Below are 20,201 nucleotides of genomic sequence, written 5' to 3'. Positions count from 1 at the left end.
GAGTTTTGTGACTCGAGGCCAGAGAGCTAACCTCACTGAGGAAAACAACACACACAAAACACTTGGTGTTAAGAGCTGACAGTGTGGAGGGAGGGAGGGAGGGAGGGAGGGGCGGGGATTGAACCCTCAGCCCCAGGACAGCAGTGAGTGAGTGAGTGAGTGAGGCTCACACTCTCCCCTCTGACCCCGGAAGTGCTCTCCACCCTCTGACCCCGGAAGTGCTCTCCAGCCGCTGACGCCGCCGCCGCCGCCGCTTCTGCCAAGATGTCGGAGGCCAATAAACAGGAGATCGGCTCCATCTTCAAACGGTTACGCTCCGTCTCCACCAACAAGGTGAGCGGCCTGACGGTCGGCGGGGAGGCGGCCAGCGGGGCCCCGGCGGCCCGGGGGAGGGGAGGGGCCGCGGCTCTCTCGCTCCCCCGGGGCCGCGGCCGGTCAGACATCCGAAGCGGCGGCTCGAGTGACACGTCGCACAGTGCGGATAGGCCGCGGGCCCCGGGGGGAGGGGGAGACCGGGGGAGACCGGGGGAGGGGGAGACCGGGGGAGGGGAGACCGGGGGGAGACCGGGGAGAGGAGAGACCGGGGGAGACCGGCAGAGGGGAGACCGGGGGAGGGGAGACCGGGGGAGACCGGGGGGAGACCGGGGGGAGGGGGAGACCGGGGAGGGGAGACCGGGGGAGGGAGACCGGGGGAGACCGGGGGAGGGGAGACCGGCAGAGGGGGGAGACCGGGGCAGACCGGGGGAGAGGAGAGACCGGGGGAGACCGGGGGAGGGGAGACCGGGGGAGAGGAGAGACCGGGGAGGGAGACCGGGGGGAGAGGGAGAGGAGACCGGCAGAGGGGGAGACCGGGGAGGGGAGACCGGGGGAGAGGAGAGACCGGGGGAGGGGGAGACCGGGGGGACGGGAGATGGGGAGAGGAGAGACCGGCAGAGGGGGAGACCGGGGGAGGGGGAGACCGGGGGAGGGAGACCGGGGAGGGGGAGACCGGGGGACGGGAGATGGGGAGAGGAGAGACCGGCAGAGGGGGAGCCCGGGGGGGAGAGGGGAGAGACAAGAAGATTGGGGGTGAGGAGCCCGGGGAGAGAGGACGTGAGGTGGGAGCCGGGAGCTGGAGGCTGTGGTCGGGGATCGGGCTGTCACTGTGTCGGTGTGTGGGTGTGTGTGTGGGTGTTTGTGGGGGTGTCTGTGTGGGTGTGGGTGGGTGTTTGTGGGGGTTTCTGTGTGTGTCTGTGTGGGTGTGTGGGGGTTGTGTGTGGGTGTGTGTTTTCTGTCTGTGTGTGGGTGTCTGTGTGGGGGTGTCTGTCTGTGTGTCTGTCTGTGTGGGTGTCTGTATGTGAGTGTGGGTGTGTGTGTATGTGTGTGTGTGATTGTGGCCTCTCCAGGTCCCTGACGCTGTGGCTGTTGTTACTGTTGAAATACCAATGTTTACAAATAAAGGTGAGCCTCGGTGCAGTTCATCGGGTAACTGTGGAGGGTCAGGAAAGTCAGTCTGAAGAGCTTTCTGAATGTTAACCAAAGGATTTCCCCTTGAGGAAGCTCCAGTAAAGTTTTATTCGGAAGATGATTTTTTAAAAAAAAATGTAGTGACTGTGTATTTTGTGTACCAGCCGTAATAATAATAATAGTCCTTGCTTTTGATAAAGCATCTTATCAAGTCGTTGAAATGTCTCAAAGCACTTCACAGGATCTATTGTAAAGTGTAGTGACCGTGTATTTTGTGGGCAAAATGTGGCAGCCAATTGTGCACAACTGTGTCCCACAAATAGACGTGGATTGAGTGACCGCTGTTTTTTTGGAAGGGACTATTACCCCTGGAAAGTGATCCGCAAATCGACCCAAATACACAGTGTATTCAGCGTGCCAGAAGGTTGTGAATGAGAACCATATGAAAGATTGAATTTTCAAATACAAGCCAATCTAATTTACAAATCTGACCAAATTCTTTGTGAGGTGCGATGCTTGCTATTTAGGTACATGTAACAGTAAAATTCACTGAAGTCTTATCTTTATAAATCGTATAATTGCCTCAGTCGTACATTCACCTGAGTCCCATTCAGTTTCCTATCACAACCACTTTGATTTCTTCGCACAACCTCATCTGAAGGACGGCACCAATGACAATGTGGTACAATCCCACCATTGCAGCATAGACTAAAAGGGTTCCGTGTCCTGACCTGGGATTTGAACCTTCTGACTCTGAGGTGAGAATGATACCAACTGAACTAGGCTGACACCCAATGTCCATAACATTGGAGTCGTGTAGCTCAGTGGTTAGAGCACTCGCTTTGCAAGCGAGAGACCTGAGTTCAACTCCCGGCAGGGCGAAACCTTGGGCAAGTTTCCTTACTCCACACAGAGCCTAATAATAATCCCTCCAAAACCAAAAACGATAATAAATTGGTCATTTTCAATCTACGACTGTTTGTGGGACATTGCTGTGCGCAATTGGCTGCCGCATTCGCCCCCAAAAAATACAGTCAATTCACTTTACAGTGTGTTCTGTGAAGCGCTTTCGGACGTCCTCCCGACATGAAAAGCGCTATATCAAATGCAAGGATTATTATTATAACATTCCACAGATGTGATGTCCAAAGCATACAGTTCATTACTCTATAATGATAATAATAGTCCTTGTGCTTAATATAAGCCTTTCACGTCTGGAGGATGTCTTAAAGTGCTTCACAGGATTTACTGTAAAGTGTAATGACTATGTTTTGCAGGCAAGATATTTTGCCTTATATTTTGTGTAAAACATTGATGTTGGGACTGAGGCAGACAGGCTCCAGTAGGTTATCCATTGTGAGTTCAGTTGGATAGGAACAGACTTATTTGGCCTAATGGCATTTTTGAACTGATCACCCCCATCCTTGCCCATCTGACCAAATTCTTTGTGAGGTGCGATGCTTACTGTTTAGGTACATGTAACAGTAAAATTCACTGAAGTCTTATCTTTATAAATCGTATAATTGCCTGAGTCGTACATTCACCTGAGTCCCAGCATCACTGGCTCCCATCCCTCAGAGAATTGAGTTCAAAACCCTCGTTCTAACCTTCAGAACCCTCCACGGTCTTGCTCCCCCCTTACCTCTATAACCTCCTAACTCCATAACAGCCTGTCCACTCCCTCCGCTTGGTGGACACCGGCCTGCTACAGTTCCCCCGCAATTCCCGGCCCACCATTGGCGGTCGGGCATTTGGCATCTCTGCCCTCACACTTTGGAACTCTATCCCGTAATCCCTCCACCTCACTCCCTCTCTTGCCTCGTTCAAGACCTGTCTAAAGACCTTCCTCTTTGATCATGCATTTGGCCACTGTCCCACCCTCACTCCCCTGCCCTTCTGACCCCAAATCCCAGCTCGGATCCAAAACCCCTAATTGTTCAGTGCCCTGGCACGTCTTTCCAATGTGAAGGACGCAATACAAGTGTAATTTGTTGTAGTTGTTTTCTCTTCCTAAATGTTCTCTTGTCCTAGGATACAACTGGATATGCTTTTTATGCTGGAAACCAATTATACGCATCTGAAAAGTCGGTGCTTTAACATCCAGAATCTACTTCCGTTAATGTGCTCGGGTTTGGTTCCTCTGTCCACGATTGATTTAGAATCAACTGTGGACGAGATTCACTGGGAGAAGAAATTCTTCCCACTTAGCTCTGTTAATCTTGGAAGGCAATGCTATATTATTCTTAATTCTTAAAATTGCCCACTTAAATTCTTAGGGTTTCCAGATCTCTGAATTACATTTTGAAGTGTTTACTAAATTCTGTACCAGCGAGTATCCTGGTGAAACAGGATGTATTTGGTTGTACTGTTCCTGCTGATTGTATGAAAAGTCCACACTTCTTATTTTTAGTGAAACTCCTTCCTCTGCCATTACAATAAAAAACTAGGTGTGGAAGGTGTTAGTCAGATTATTCCAGGAAATACTTGACCAAATGAAACCAATGAAAATTGCCCATGTACATTTTGATATCAAACCTTGCAATTGATATAGCGCCTTATCACGTTGTTGAGAATGTCTCAAAGCACCTCACAGGATGTACTGTAAAGTGGATTGCCTGTATTTTGTTTGCGAAATGCGGCAGCCAGATGTGCACAGCATTGTCCCACAAACAGCCATGGAATGAACTAACCAATTTTATTTGGAGGGATTGTTAGTCAGGATACCAGAAGAAACTCCACTCTCTTTTTGAATTGTGCTACTCACTTGAACAGACAGATGGGACCTCAGTTTAACATTTCATCGAAGGATAGCACCTCCGACAATGCTACACACCCCCAGCACTGCATTGGAATGTTAGACTATGTGATTCTGTGTCCTGACGCGGGGCTTGAATTCAGAAACTTTCTGACTTAGAGGCGTGAGTGCTACTATTGCACCAGGCTGATTGATTCATTTTCAATCCATTATTTTTATGGAATACATCAGTCAGCATTATATTTTATTGTAATATTACTAGTTTCTTTTAAAACTGTTGTTTACTTGTCAACTTCCTTAAATGCATAAAATATCCTATACTGTAGTTAACTGAACCCACAATTTTATACCGTCTTATCACATCGAAATGTGTTGAAACGGTAATGAGTGTTAAATGCAAGTGACTGGTTTTGTAGGCAAACACAACCAGCCAAGTTCCACAAATAGCCATGGTGCTTTTAAATTTTTATACTAATGAACAAACCTAGCAATTTTCACTTGTTGGAAAATAATAAAAATAATAATAATCCTCTAATTTGATATAGCGCCTTATCAAATCGTTGAGACATGTCAAAGCGTGGATTGACTGTATATTTTGCGAGGCGAAATGCGGCAGCCAAATGTGCACAGCAATGACCCACAAACAGTCATGGAATGAGTGATAAATTGTTTTTTTGAAGGGATTATTATCCCCGGAAAGCCATCCGCCAATCAACTAACAAGTGGGTTCCTACTAATGCTAGGCTTAAACAGAGGTGTGTGGAGTAAGGAAACTTGCTTAAAGTTTCACCCTGCCTGGGACAGGTAGACGCAAATTATAATTGTGTCTTCAGTGTTTGGAAGTGATGCCGCACATGGGTAGAATCTTGAAAAAAACAGGAAAATATGTCTTCTAAAAAAATTGTGGCTGCTTTATAGATTTTCTTAACAAGTGATTCCTGTGCTTTTTTTCTTTGAACTCTTTTCGTAATAATAAATGTGCTGTTGAGCAAAACACTAGACAGCAGCTTGAAGTTTTTGTATTTTATGCTTTCAGAGAGTGTTGCCATAGCAGAATTTTCAGCTTTGCCTGACTGTCTAAAAGTTGTTCCAGACTGAATGAGCGTTGCCTGCTGATGTCCTTTGAAAATCTGTTGTTTCAGGCCTGTTTTGATTGCTGTACCAAGAACCCCACCTGGGCCAGTATAACGTATGGCGTCTTTCTCTGCATTGACTGCTCTGGGACACATCGATCCCTTGGTGTTCACTTGAGTTTTATCAGGTAAAGTAACTTTGAGCCTTGCTGTGTAAAGAACATAGAATGACATTTGTTCCTATTGTGACTTTTATTCAGATTTCTTTCCCCTTCAATATTTGGATGCAGGATACATTGCATTTAAATATATTGCTACAAAATACATTCTGCGTTGCGCCTTTCACGTCAGGATGGCATCTCAAAACGCTTCCAACAGGATTTTTTTTAACATAGTAATACGTGAGTGCCTTTCTGAAAGTACACCAACCTATTCAACATGTTAAAACCAGTGGATATTTCAATTACTCACGTTATGGAGCAAAATGTTATTCTGTTTTTACAGAGTAAATTTGTGTACAGGCAATATAAGATGAATTGCTCAACAGCAAGCTAGGACTCAGTATATGACGTTGAAGTAATTGAGAGCAATGTTTTGCAATGTTTTGCAAACCATCAAATTCAATAATAATAATCCTTGCATTTGATAAAATGCCTAATGATTTAGTTGAGGTGTCTCAAAGTGCTTCATCGAATATACTGTAAAGTATATTTTGTGGGTGAAATTTTTCCATTGAACGCTTCTAAACATTATATTTGAGTGCATCGATGTAGTTTTGCTTTGTTTACTGTTTTGGAAGTTTTTCATTTTTTGACTTTTGGTAACGATTTCACAGTGACTAAATTTTTCATGGATGTCCATATACGATGTCTTACAATCTGCCAAGAGTGTTGAAAAGCAGTGAATTTTACACTTTCTGATCAATGAAATTGCAATTTTTTGTTAAAAGAAAAAAACTAAAGAATGCTATAGATTATTTCAAAATTTATATTTTAATAGGATTACATGTGCTGAAACTTGCAGTTTAAGACGATTAGCTTTGTGTTAGAATTTGCAGAGGTAAAGTGCAACAACCAGGACTGATTCCGATATAATTTGACAAACCCTACCTTGGCTATCCTCCTCTTTGACCGTGCTTTTGATCACCCTCCCTCCAGCCCGCCACCCTTCCCGATCCCGACCCCTAGCTCAGGTCCAAAACACTAACTGTCCAGTACCTTGGGACGTCCTCCCGACGTGAAAGTCGCTATACAAATGTAATTTTGTTGTTGCTATTGGCTAAGTACTAATCACTGCATTTGTACCATCATCTTGAAATTCCTCAGAGTGCTGGTTTGGAAATTTGTGACTATTTGTGGGCACATCTGGCAGTGAATTTAGGGCACAGCAAGATCCTAAAATCAGCCATGAAGTGAATGACCAGTTTAGCTACTTAACTAACCGCCACCACTTCATCTTGGTAAATGGTTTCTCCTCCTGCCCCAGCCCAGTCACCTGCTTGGTACCCCAGGGCTCCATCCTTGGCCCTCTTCTTCATCTATATGCTCCCTCTGGGTGATGTCATCCACAGACATGGGGTAAACTTCCATGTGTGTGTGGATGACACACTTCGTCTCCTCCAATATCGACTTCAGGTCCGTCAATGTTCTATCAGCTTGTCTGGCAGACATCAGGGCCTGGATTAGACTTCCTGCAGCTGAATGTGGATACGACGGAAGTCATAATCCTTGGCTTTCTTCGAAGTGTTCACTTCTGCGGATCTGAACTTCTCAACCTTCCTGGGCTCTCCCTCAGACTCACTGCAACCAGTTTGCAGTTTGCGTCTGGTTCGACCCCCAACTTTCCTTCCTCTCCCACATCTGGTCCTTGACCAGGACCACTTCTTCCATCTCCGCCACATTGCCTGCCTTTCACCGTACCTTACCCCAAATGCGTCCAAAACTCTTGTGCATGATTTGTCAGCTCCCGCCTGGGTTACTCAAAATGCACTCCTTGCCGGGCTCCCCAGCTCCACTATTCCAAAAATCCAGCTTATTCAAAACTCTGCCGCTCACAGACTTACCCGGATCAAACTCCATACCCACATCTCACCAGTTCTGCCCAGGCTCCACTGGCTCTCCGTCAACGAACGGATCAACTTCAAGATCCTCACACTCGTGTTCAAATCCCTTCACTCCCTGGCACCTCCCTACCTCTCCAACCTCCTCACTCCCCAATCCACCACCCGGTGCCTCTGCTCGACTGGCACCAGCTTCCTGCTTATCCCCCGTGCTCTCCGCTCACCATTGGAGGTCGTACATTCAGCCACTTCCCCCCGAAACTCAAGAACACTCTCCCTCAATCCCTCCACCTTGTCCCTTCTCCCCTTTTTCAACTCCTGCCTGAAAACCTTCCTTTTCGATCATGCTTACGATCACCTCCCCCACCCCCCCCCCACCCCCACCCCTGATTCGGGGTCAAGGGCTCTCTGAGACACTGCGTTGAGGGTCCTATATAAGTGCAAGTTATTGTTGTTTTCTGGAATTTTGTTGGCTCGGATACCAGAAAAAAAACTTCCCTTTTCTTTTCAAGTAATGTCACGGGATCTTTAATATCTATCCGAACATCTCATCCAAAAAACAGCCCTTCTGATAATGCAGCATTCTCGCAATACTACACTTGAATGTCAGTCTAGATTGTGAGTTCAAAGTCCTGACGTGGATTTTGAACTCGCAACTTTCATATTGCCTAACTGAATGCTCATTCTCATCTGTTTTGCAAATTTGTTTGTTATTGGTTGTTCTAGGTCTACAGAACTGGATTCAAATTGGACCTGGTTTCAGCTGAGATGTATGCAGCTTGGCGGCAATGCTAATGCTGTGAGTAGAAACGTTTCTTAAAGGTTTGAAGGACTCCCAGACCCCTTCAGTCATTCCAGTCTTGCGTTTGTGTTCTGTGCCTCTGATTTTCACTTTGTAGAAAGTGACAAGATTTGTCTCTTTTGGACGTTGGGATAAAAGCTACAAGAATAGAGATCCTGATCTCTTCCAGTAGCTAACTTGTTAAGCGCTAGTGTCTGTGATGAAACTGAAGGATTGAAGTCCAGAACTTCACAGGTTTAATCTTAAATCTGTGGAGTATTGTGATCTCAGGTTGTGCAACAGTTAAAATGATAGTTTGCCTCACTGACCTTGGTGTAAGGAAGGGGAAAATGTCTATTGACACTGTTGTAAAGCATATTGTCTGGATGTCAGTGAGGGCAACAGTGCCAGCAAGACACTTGGCAATGTCAACAAAAGCTCCTGAGTCAGGTGGAAAGGGCAGAGTCCTGATCGAGATTATGTTTACTTTCTTAATCTAAAAGGAATGCATTGCTGTGTGAAATACTCCTGTCATGAAGGGTTTCTTTACCATTGTGTAGATCAAGTTGAATGTAAAAGTTAACAGCTAGTTATAGACCCTCTTCAATTCTCAGTAATAAACTAAATTCAATTATCTGTGTAGCCTGCAGTTGAATCATTGAATTTAAATCACGTGAAGAATACACAATTGCTCTGTCACCTTTATAAATCTGCATGATTTATTCCTGTCATTATTGAGTCCTGCAGCTCTTGGAAGTGTTTTAAATAACTTGAATCAACATTTTCTTTAACAAGGACAATGGTGCTCAGTACCAATTCAGGACTCAGGTAATGCTACAAGTATTGTGGCAAGGCTGGCACGATGCCAGTCACAGTGACTTAAATCATTGTTCTACTATGAAGTCTATACTTTTCCTTTTTGGCTAATCTCAAATTTGTGTGAGTGATCCAACAGCAGAAGTAACTTTTGCCATTCCCTTCCTTCCTTAGCTGGCGTTTTTCCGACAACATGGATGTGACACTAATGACAGTAATGCCAAATACAACAGTCGTGCTGCCCTGCTTTATAGAGAGAAGCTCAGATCTTTAGCAGTTGCTGCAACCAGAAAATATGGAACTGAAGTAAGTGTGAATAAGTGTAAGATTGCTTCCTTTGTGGTAGATAATCCAGGATTCACTCCACGTACAGTCAGTCGGTGCTCATGTAAATACTTTGTTCTCTACTTCAGTACTATCTGTATAAGTATGGCTCATATACAGTGCATATAGACCACTCTGCTAAATTACTTTGAATAGATTTTACTAATCTTAATTAGAAACGAAACAACAACAACTTGCAGTTATATAAGGGCCCTCCACATAGAGTAGCTTCTCAGCGCTTAAACACAGGAATGTACAGGACTTTGTGTTCATATAGAACACAGACAGTGTTGGTAGGCTCCAGAGAAGGTTTGAAATGTTGTTGTGTATTGGTAGAAAAATTTAATTACTTAGTTAATGTGGTAAACAATATTACCATTTACTGGGTGTTTTAACTCTTCTACATTTTTAAAGCAATCAGACATTGAGGAGCTTGTGCTTTCAGAATTATGATCAACTTATGAGCATCTAGTTTGCTTTTTCCCACTTTCTGGATATTGTGATACAGTTGGTGATTTTCTTACTTACTTGACTGCGAAGGAGTTGAATTGACGCCCATGGTTTTAAGCAACTAGATCATTTAAGCCTCCCTCATAATCTCTATCTGCTAGTCTTAATTTCTCTCACATGGTTGGACTCTGTTACTGCCCTATTAAGGTCGCCAGCTCTCGTTATCTCACAAAGTAGCTTTGTTTAAACAAAGAATATTGTTCATTTATTCTCAATTCAGAAAGGTTACTGATTTTCTGATTTCCTACAGGCTTTTGATTGCAAGAATCCTGTATTACCTGTAATCCTTGGAGTCCTATAGCTCAGTGGTTAGGGCACTCGCCTTGCAAGCGAGACACCTGAGTTCAAGTCTAGGCAAGGCGAAACTTTGGGCAAGTTTCCTTACTCACCTGATAATAATCCCTCCAAAAAACAAAACAATAATAAATTGGTCATTTTCAATCCACGACTGTTTGTGGGACACTGCTGTGCGCAATTGGCTGCCGCGTTTCGCCCACAAATTTAGTCAATTCACTTTACGGCATATTCTATGAAGCGTTTTGAGACGTCTAGAAGACATGAAAAGTGCTATATCAAATGTAAGTATTATTATTACACCAATTATCCTTTTTTTTAGACAGGGGGAGAGAATAGAAACTCAAAAAAAAAAATGGATCAAGTCAAACAGGAGGCTGAATCCAATGCGGGGATTTGATGCTAATCTGGTTCTATGTTTTGCTTTGTATGTTTAGCTGTGGATTACTGAGTCTGGAAATCCACCGTTGTCCCCTCAAGCTAAAGAGGAAGACTTCTTTGCCTCTCATTCTGTGGTAAGGTTTTGGTTTGCCAATTTTTCCCTTTTCTTCCTTCCTTCCAGTTCTCCTAAAGGTAAGTGCTGACTTGTGGCCGGGTAAACTTCCACAGCTTCCAGCAGTTCTCCAGTTCCTTACCCCCATGGCCTTCACATGTGTTGGCAGCTCTCAGTCACTGTGAATGTGTAATAACCTTGAAATATTTGTCAAAAATTGCAGGGCGTTTGACAGATTTTGCAGGAAAGTGCGGAGGTATTTGGTAAATTTTCCGGGAAATTATGGAGGGTTGGTTGGTACTATTGAGAGACTCATTTTGTGAAACAACCTGGATTAAAACTATAGGCGTAAATTTCCTAAACCTATAGTAATGTTTAAAATACCAAAAATGTTAATTTGAACAGTACAGCACTTACCAAGAATTGGTCGCAGGAGCTCAGGTTAGGTCGGGCACCGGGAGAAGCCGATTTCCTGCTCGCGTCACTTCTACAATCCCAACACTCCCTGCGCTGCGTCTTAGCCTTATTATCTCATCAAAGTGAATTTAACGCTTCAAAGAAGTAATGACTGGAGCCGCTCCGCCCAAAGTAGCAGCGTCGAGCAAACAGCGCGCAGAGGCCCGGGGCCTAGCACACTGTGTGCACAGGTTAGTAGAGAAAGGGCTGTTTGTAGTGAAGAGTCGTTTATAGCGGATTCCGCGGAAAAGGTGCGATACCACTTTTCTATTGGCCTAGATAATAACCAAGCCTGATGCTGTCCTTGTCTGATGTGTGCACATGATCATTTTCTAACAGGAGCACGAGATTGTGATCAGCACTGAGACCCTTGGCTGATTTATTTCCCCCTTACTCCCTCCATAACTCACAGACAAACAAGTCAATCATGGGCATAGGTGACAGGTGAAAATACTTTTGGGGGGGGCTGCGGAGTGCGTGCGTGTGTGTGCCCTGGCACTGGATGCAACTCCAGCTCACTCAACTCTGACTGCCACGCTCGCTTTACTTCACGTCCCATTGCACACTGTGGAAAGCAGCGTCCCTCTCCGGACACAACATCCTATTTGTCAAAACTGGAGACAAGTTGGATTTGGGGGCCCTAGCTACCCTGCCACCTGTGATTATGGGTGAGATAAGATAAGGTAGTACTATTTGAGAGTAAAACCTGTTCTGTTTAGTTTGGTGATGCCTCCACTGACTTGATCTTTGGAGGAGTTTGAATCTTTCTTCCTAATGCATTACTGTGGGAAGTAAGTGATAGAGAACATTGTGGAGATTAAATCATGGGGATACTTTAGCCTTATTAACTCATCAAAGTAAATTTAATGCTTCAAAGTGGTAATGTTGGTAAATGTTAGATTATTGTTGAATTTGATGCTCCTTCAGACAAAAAAGAATCTAAGAAAGGGCTTTAAGTGCTCTCAAACTGTGGCTACTTGTTTCCAAAGAATAATAATAATCCTTGCATTTGATATCGCACCTTATCATGCCTTCGAGACACTTCACAGAATATACTGTAAAGTGGGCAAAACATGGCAGCCAATTGCACACAGTAGTGTCCCACAAACAGTCAAATTATCATTTCTAAAAATTTTTTTTGAAGGGATTATTATCTTCGAAAAAGCGATCCGCCAATCGACTAACAACAGGATTCCTAATTACTGCTAGGTAAACAGGTGTGTGGAGTAAGGAAACTTGCCCAACATTTCACCCTGCTGGGAATCCCAGGTCCTCTCGCTTGTGAGGCGAGTGCTCTTTAACTACTAAGCTACAGGACTCCACAATGCCTTCACTGCTCATGGTATTAGATTTCACTTGCAGCAGCTAGCATTATTTCAGTTCATTATAACTAACTACTACAACAACTACAAAATTAAATTTGTATAGTGCCTTTCACGTCGGGAGGACGTCCAAAGGCGCTGGACAGACAGAGCTTCGGACCCGAGGTGGGGGTCGGGATCAGGGAGGTTGGAGGGCAGGGGGGAAAGCAGGGAGATCGAAGGTACGGTTGAAGTGGAGGCTCTTGAGATGGGTCTTGAAGAAGGCAAGGGAGGGGTCGAGTTCTAGAGCGTGGTGGCAGAGTGGCACAAGATCTGCCTGCCGTAGTGGGGCGAGCGAGGTATGGGACGTGAAGCAGGCTGGAGCCCACTGAGCGGACGGAGTGAGCAACAACAACAAGATTAGATTTGTATAGCACCTTTCATGTAGGGAGGACATCCCAAGGCGCTGGATAGTGTACAGCATTTCAGACCTGAGCTGTGGTTAGGGAGGGAGGGAGAGGAGGGGAAGGGATTGACTGATGGCATGGTCGAAGAGGAAGGTTTTGAGGCGGGATTTGAAGGAGGCTAAGGAGGGGGAGAGGCGGAGTCATTGGGGGGTGACTCCGCCTCTCCAGAAGTTGTGGGCAAAGTGGCTGAAGGCTCTCCGGCCAATGGTGGTAGGTTGATAGGTTGAGCAGGTTGGTAGGGGCTTAGGAGTTCGCAGAGGTAGGGGCAGCAAGACCATGGAGGGCTTTGAAGGTGAGGACCAGAATCTTGAACTGTCCTTGTGTGATGGGAAGCCAGTGGAATCGGGTGAGGATGGGGGTGATAGGGACACGCCTGATGCGAGAGAGGACGTGGGCCAAAGAGTTCTGGGTGATCAAATATACAGTCAATTCACTTTACAGTATATTCTGTGAAGCGCTTTGGGACGTCCTCCTGACGTGAAAAGCGCTAAATCAAATGCAAGGATTATTATTATTATCTACAGCCTATGGAGGGAGTAGTTGGGGAGGCTAACAAGCAATAAGTTTGCATAGTCAAGCCTTGATGTAATGAAAGCATGTATGAGGGTTCTGGCAGCCTGCGGTGAGAGACAGTGGCGGAGCTGGGCGATTTTGCAGAGGTGGGGGAAGGTAGAGCGAGTCATGGCGTAGATGTGGGATAGAAAAGATAGTTGATGAGGATAGTTCAGGAAAACTACAGAGCAATTTGCTGCTTTCTTCCTTTCATCAAGCTTGGTGACCAACAACACTCAATCAGTTAGTCTCCAGTACGGTGATGCAGTATTTTGTTCTGGCAGTGCCTGTTAATGGTGTTAAGAAAGGTGGCATGTGTTAAACATGGTGCCACCAGAGGGTGTTGGTACAATTGAGCAACCTGTAGTAAAATGAACCTCCTGCTGGTGTCACTGTTGTACCATGTCCTGGAAACCATAAGATCACGCGATCATAACAGATTTGGATATAATAAGTTCCATCACCCATTTGATCTCATCCCTTCCAGAATACTCATTCTGATATCTTCCCATTGCAATAACAACAGTATTTCTTAACATGTGTGTGAGCCTGTGTCAGCTTTAAGCCCTAATTGAAATAGCTGAGGTACATGGACGGTATCTGATATGAGAAATAAATCAATGAAATCCTTTGAGGATCAGCTTGTCATGTTTCAGCAGTTGATAAAAACTTGCAATGCACTTTGACAGTATCTGCCTCTCTATTTTCAAATTTATTATGACAGGTTCTTACTGTACTCCTCAAACATCAGGCATCAATTACTTTGGACCTCTGCAGTCTAGATGTATCTCCAATATCTACACTCTATTCGCTATCAGTGAAGACTGTGAACCAGATCTAATTTGCCTGATAATCGCACTGTAGTTTTCATGTGTACATTTACAGATAAAATATTCAACAGTTCATACTCTGCGCCTTCAGATCGCTTTGCTATAGTTTGAGCCAGGTGTGAGAACCTCAGAATGTGATAAAGTTAGTGCCTTGGAATGTTGGATATGGGATATTGTTTTTATGGAAATTAACATAAAAGTTTGGGCTTATAATGGAACAAAAAAACGATGAAAACAGGCCAAAGTGCTTACAAAAAAGGAAAATTGCAATACATTGAGGTGAAATTTCTAAGGTTGTGATTTTCTTGACCATATTTTGTTTCCATTTCCAGCCAACTAGCACCTGGTCAACAGAGCAAACCGCTGTGTCAGCTCCTCTACAGCTCTCGTCTGAAAAAATACAGCAAGAGGGCAATCTTGGTAAGGTTTGGGGAGCAGAGGGGCCAGTGAGGAAGGAGAAACTAAGATGAGAGAGCTGTCCCTGACCTTTGCCCCTTGTTTGGGATTCACCAAAACCTGAAATTGGTAGAGTGAGGGACATCATTGTTGAGGAATCAAACATACAAGGCACCTGGATACACGAACAATGTCTTATAGTCAGTCCCATTGCCAGCTCCCCTCTGCTCCATCCCAACAGAGCCTTCAAACCCAATTTTAGTTGCTGCTTAAAGAGAGTGTGGGGAAGTTGCCTGCTGAATGGCCTTCAACAATGCTAATCGGCTTTTACCGATTTTGCTCGTGAATCAGAAGCAGGTAAAGCTTGGAAGACCCAGGGGGAACATCAATTTTAATCTTAAAGCCACCTGTTACTGTTTTTTTGTTTGGTCAAAGTACAAATGTGAGTGTGTGGTCACAGGGAAAAGTGTTTTACAACCACTTACAAACATCTTTCAAAAAAAAACACAAATACTTTTTAATTAAAAAATATTGTGCTTTTCAGATGACCATGGACCGAACATTGATGTCCTCAGCGTCTCACCTAAAGAAGCATTAGGTACTTGTCTTTCAATTTGTTCTATTTTACAGTGTATCATTGCACGTTGCTTCAATGGCTCCCCATCACTCAGAGGATACAGTTCAAGATTCTGGTCCTTACCTTCAAAACCCTCCACGGCCTTGCCTCCTTACCTCTGTGACTTGCTAAGGCCCTATCAACCTGTTCGCTCCCTTGGCAGGCAGGCTTTCAGCCTCTCTGCCCTCACCTTCTGGAACTCCATCCTGCAGTCCCTCTGCCTCGCCCCCTCCCTTGCCTCCTTCAAGATTTGTCTCAAACCCTCCTCTTGGACCGTGTCTTCGGTCATCCTCCTACCACTACCTTCCCGCCCACCACCACTCCTGATCCCAACCACCAGGGGATGGGTGCGGATCCCTAACTGTCCTCCTGACGTAAAAGGCACTATACAAATGTCATTTGTTGTTGTTGGTGTAAATGTATAAAATTGTTTAATTTTGTGGCACACCCACAGAAATCCACAACTCGAGCTTAAGCATTGGATGATGGAACATTGAAATAATTGGATGTTCCACATTCAGCAAATGCTGTAAAAAGAAACGAGAGCTGTCAATACCGTGATTGCACGTGATTTATAGGGATTATTATGATTAACTATATTGACTTTAAACTTTTAAAAAACAATCCAGTGCTTCAACACTGAAATCTGCAGTGAAACAAACCTCTTTGTCCAGGCACTGAAATTGATAAAGATTGGGTTTAAAGTAGCAATTTAGGGGTAAAAAAGCTTTGTTGTATAGATCTTTACGGTGCATCACTTTTTAAAGTTAATTTACCAGTAGATTTTTAATTTGTTGTTTTAAATCCTCTGTTTAGAGCATAAGGCAAATCATACATAAAAAGCAACAATTTTACTGGCTGATACTCAGAAATTCTTTTGTTTTTCCCTATTTTAGCTGACTCCATGAGTTTAGTTTCTGCAGGAGTCACACCTAACAAAGGTGACTTTTATGATGTTTGTGAATTGCTATTGGCTGCCTCAGTTTTCTGAGTCAAAATGAACACGATCACAATTCCAGGAATTGGGGGAGAACAGCTGTTAACCACCATACAGATGAAATGCTTTAATTGAACTTCAGTTTGCACTGCTTTTCCTTTTATTTGTAAACCTTTTGAACCAGTCGACTGATTATTTTTAACTCTTTCCGGCCTGAAATTAATTTCTAACCTTATTGAATTTCATCATTGCTTGTGAATATTTGGCAGATGGATTTGCATGTTTCTTTGCTTGTGCGTGCATGTTATGTACATCTCTCTTTTTCTTTGCCTCTCTATATAGTATCTGTTTACCTGTGTACGTTTTTCTCTCTCAGTTGCTCACTATGTCTAAATATGTATATGAAAGTTCTCAGTCAGGACTTTGAGCTCACAGTCCAGGCTGACACTCCAATGTAATGCTGGACATTCATGGAGCATTCAAGGAGGTCCCATCCTTCAGATGAGATGCAAAGCCAAGGTCCTGTCTGCCTGTTCGGGTAGACATTAAAGAGTGCATGGCATTACTCAAAAAGAGAAAGGAGCCTCTCCCCGGTGTCCTGGCTAACAATCCATCAGATAAAATTGGGCATTCACTTCATGACTGCTTGTGGGATGTTGCTGTGTGCAAATTGGCTGCCCTCTTGGCCTAAAAATGTAGTCACTGCACTTTACAGTGAATCTTTGCACAAACCAGTCCACATCAGGCTCTCTGTCTTCCCCCTCCTCCTATGTAGGCTCCCTGTACCTCTCATCCAGTCTGACTCTGTGTATTTCTCTTTTTCTATTCTGTCTTTGTCTTGTCAATTTTGAATAGCCATTTTCTGGCATTTTTTCATATTTTGAATTTGTGTCCTTAATTCATTAATGACATGATGGCAGAAAAGCCTCACCCATTTTACACAGCAAAATTGGAAAGTGTCCATGAAAGGACTCTACTGCTGCAATTGTAAGCTGAACTTCCTTTCAAAAGTGTCTGGAAAGGATTAACTTATTTTTACGACCCTCTGTTCCCAAAAAAACTAACTGTTGAATTTATTATTAGTTCATTTGAATGTTTAATTTTTTTTAAATGCTCAATCCTCAAATTACCTCGTTATTTTTCGTAGCTTTGAAAAAGTACACTGTGCTATTACTGATTGTCATTTTGCAAGTCTATAATTTAGAGCTATATGTTGGAATATTACATGTAATACAACTGTTGCAATTACATGGAAATATTATTCTAGCATCAATTTGTTTAATTTCAAAAATATATAATTTTTTGTGTAGTTTGGCATAATCTTATGAATTCCAACGCTTTCCTGAAGTGATACCTCGACGGAGAAATGTGCTGATTTCACTGTTTGTTAACAGATCTCAAGTCGTCTATTATAACAAAAAAGAAGCCTTCAGCAGCTAAGAAATCGGTATGTACTAAAAGCTTTATTTCTAAATAGAAATAACTTTAAACTTTAGATTTATATCACTGTTTTAATGAAAACAGCTGCATTACTTGATGTTTACACATGTGTAAGAATGGTTCCTAATTATAATGAAGCATAGAACTGTATCTGTTCCTAATTATATTGAAAGATAGAACTGTATCTGAAATTCTTTGGTTCCAGTGATAGATTTGGTACTGTCTGATTGTTAATTCATTGGGGTGGAAGTGATTATTAATGGTGAAATAACTTTCAATACAGTCCAAATCAACCGGAACATATTTTATATATAGCCATTTTGTGACATTAAAATATATGTATTATTTTTCAAAATATTTCTTTTACACTTTTTTTAAAAAAAACATCTTTGATTCCTGAGGACAAATGAGTTACTGAAGTGCTTTTCCTTACGAATACTAATTGGAAATGTCTTAACCTATTATTTGTGGAGTTCTGTAGGGTATTGGTTAGAACACTCGCCTCGCAAGGGAGAGGACCCGGGTTCGATTGCTGGGCAGAGCAAAACCTTAGGCAACTTTGCTTATTCCACACATTTCTATTTACTTAGCAGTAAGCAGGAATCTGGTTGTTAGTCAATTGGCGACGGATCGCTTTCTGGGATAATAATTCATTAAAAGAATAATTATATGGATACTCAATTCATGACGTTTTGTGGGACACTGCTGTGCGCAATTGGCTGCCACATTTTGCCCATAATATATACAGTCAATTCACTTTACAATATATTCTTTGATTTGCTTTGAGATGAGCTGTGAGGATAGGTTGAGTAAACTAGGCCTATATTCTCTAGAATGTAAAAGAATTAGGAGTGATCTTATAGAAACACATAAGATTATTATGGGGTTTGACAGTGTGAGACTGTTTTCCCCTGGTAGGAGAATCTATAACTAGGGTCACAGTCTTAAGATTAAGGGTCAGCCCTTTCGAACAGAGTTGAGGAAACACTCAGTAAATACTGAATTTATGGCATTCTCTACCCCAGAAGGCTGTAGATGCTCAGTCCTTGAACATATTCAAGACTGAGATTCATAGATTTCTAAAGGATAGAGGGACTAAGGGATATGGGGATAAGGCGGGCAGATGGAGTGAGGTTAGAAGATTAGCCATGATCTTATTGAATGGCGGGGCAGGCTCGAGGGGCCGAATAGCTTACTCCTAATTCCTATGTTCCTATGAGACCTCTCAATGACGTGATAAGATGCTATATCCAATGCAAGGATTATTATTCGTATGTCAAACTGCTGCAATGATAATATATCACGGGGCTACAATGTCTGTAATTCCGCCAAACCTGTAAAAATCAAAAAAAGCATCCCTCTGGAGTGAATCTTTTTGTCCCTGTTTGGCAAAGATCGCAATTGCATTGAAAGTCTGAATTTTCCCATCTACAAACTCTGAAGGCAGACTTTCATTTGACAAAGAGAGAGCTAGCTGGTTACAGCTGGTTACAACTATCAGTAGCTGAATTGCACATTTACTCTGGCTCTTTTTAAACAGCTGGGTGGTAAGAAGGGTGGCTTGGGAGCGCAGAAAGTAGCCAGCCACAGCTTCAGTGAGATTGAGAAACAAGCCCAGGCTGTCGACCGAATGAAAGAGCAAGAGCTGAGCAGCAAGAAGAAATCTGAGAACGAAGAATCTGTGTAAGTACAACGACTTTTACAGTTATGGTCCCTTTAAAATGACAGCTCTACACTGGTGTGTCTAAGTTCCAGATATAGGTTTGAGTTTGTCAGAACAATGAGATATGTATCAGATAGGCCAGATGGACCAAGATCATGTTTCAGCAACCTGTACACATAGCGATTTGAAGAAAAAAAGGTGCAATAGCTTTTAATCCCATACATAAAGTCCGGCACACTTTGTGATTGGAGATATGGTGTTACTGCGTCCATTGATGTCAGCAGTGTGCGAACGGCACAAATTTCCCAAATTTTCCAAGATGCCCTACACATTTCCTGTCTGAGCTGTGCAAAGTGCCGAGGTACTTGAGAGCTGAACAAGCTCGTGCTTTCAAAACGCTTCAATTAACTGGGGTCTTAATAGTAAATGCAGGCTCTAGCATTGTAAGAAACTTAAGAATAGAACTCAAACCTGTCCTCTTAGCAAGTTGAATAGTATGGAAGATCCCAATTGTGTTTATTTTAAACAGACAATATAGCAAATCAGCGATTGATTATACATAGTCCACAAGGCATGAGATATTCAGTCTCCACATTTAAAAATTGCTTATTGCGAATAAAAATAGCTGTATTCCCTTTACCACGCACAGAGTGTCATCTCTCCGACTTGCATACCAGGACCTGGAAATCCAGAGAAGAGAGAAAATGAGAAATTAAATCACCTGGAAGGGAAAAAGAAGGAGCAGGCTGAGCGACTGGGCATGGGATTTGGCAGCAGATCGTAAGTAACTAATACTGCATTGATATGGGCTGAGAGAAACAGAATTAAGATTGGATAGGGAAGTAGAGAACTAACATTGGAGCCGGATGTTGTAATCATGTCACTGAATTACACTGGCCACAGACTGACAGTCCACCATGTGGCAAGGTGTCAGCCTGGTTCACTTGGCAGCACTCTCGTCTCTAAGTGAAATGAGAAAGAAGTTTCACTCA

General features: G+C 43.3%; 1 protein-coding gene across 1 annotated transcript in view; it reads left to right on the top strand.

Annotated features, from left to right (window-relative positions):
- The first annotated feature begins 243 nt into the window (after window positions 1-243).
- arfgap2 (ADP-ribosylation factor GTPase activating protein 2) overlaps window positions 244-20,201 on the top strand; it is a 28,349-nt gene continuing 8,391 nt past the window's right edge. Inside the window, 12 exon segments of the mRNA XM_042335253.1 lie at window positions 244-333; window positions 5,344-5,462; window positions 8,060-8,132; window positions 9,105-9,236; window positions 10,496-10,573; window positions 14,490-14,577; window positions 15,098-15,151; window positions 16,066-16,110; window positions 17,501-17,553; window positions 19,087-19,229; window positions 19,859-19,901; window positions 19,904-19,989. Of these exon segments, the coding sequence (XP_042191187.1) occupies window positions 265-333; window positions 5,344-5,462; window positions 8,060-8,132; window positions 9,105-9,236; window positions 10,496-10,573; window positions 14,490-14,577; window positions 15,098-15,151; window positions 16,066-16,110; window positions 17,501-17,553; window positions 19,087-19,229; window positions 19,859-19,901; window positions 19,904-19,989 (983 nt within the window). The 5' untranslated portion in view covers window positions 244-264.

This window comes from Callorhinchus milii, unplaced genomic scaffold (assembly GCF_018977255.1).
Source record: "Callorhinchus milii isolate IMCB2004 unplaced genomic scaffold, IMCB_Cmil_1.0 Scaffold5, whole genome shotgun sequence".
In the NCBI taxonomy this organism is placed as follows: domain Eukaryota; kingdom Metazoa; phylum Chordata; class Chondrichthyes; order Chimaeriformes; family Callorhinchidae; genus Callorhinchus; species Callorhinchus milii.
The sequence above is the reverse complement of the archived record's forward strand: the minus strand, read 5'-3'. Positions and strand labels throughout refer to the sequence as shown.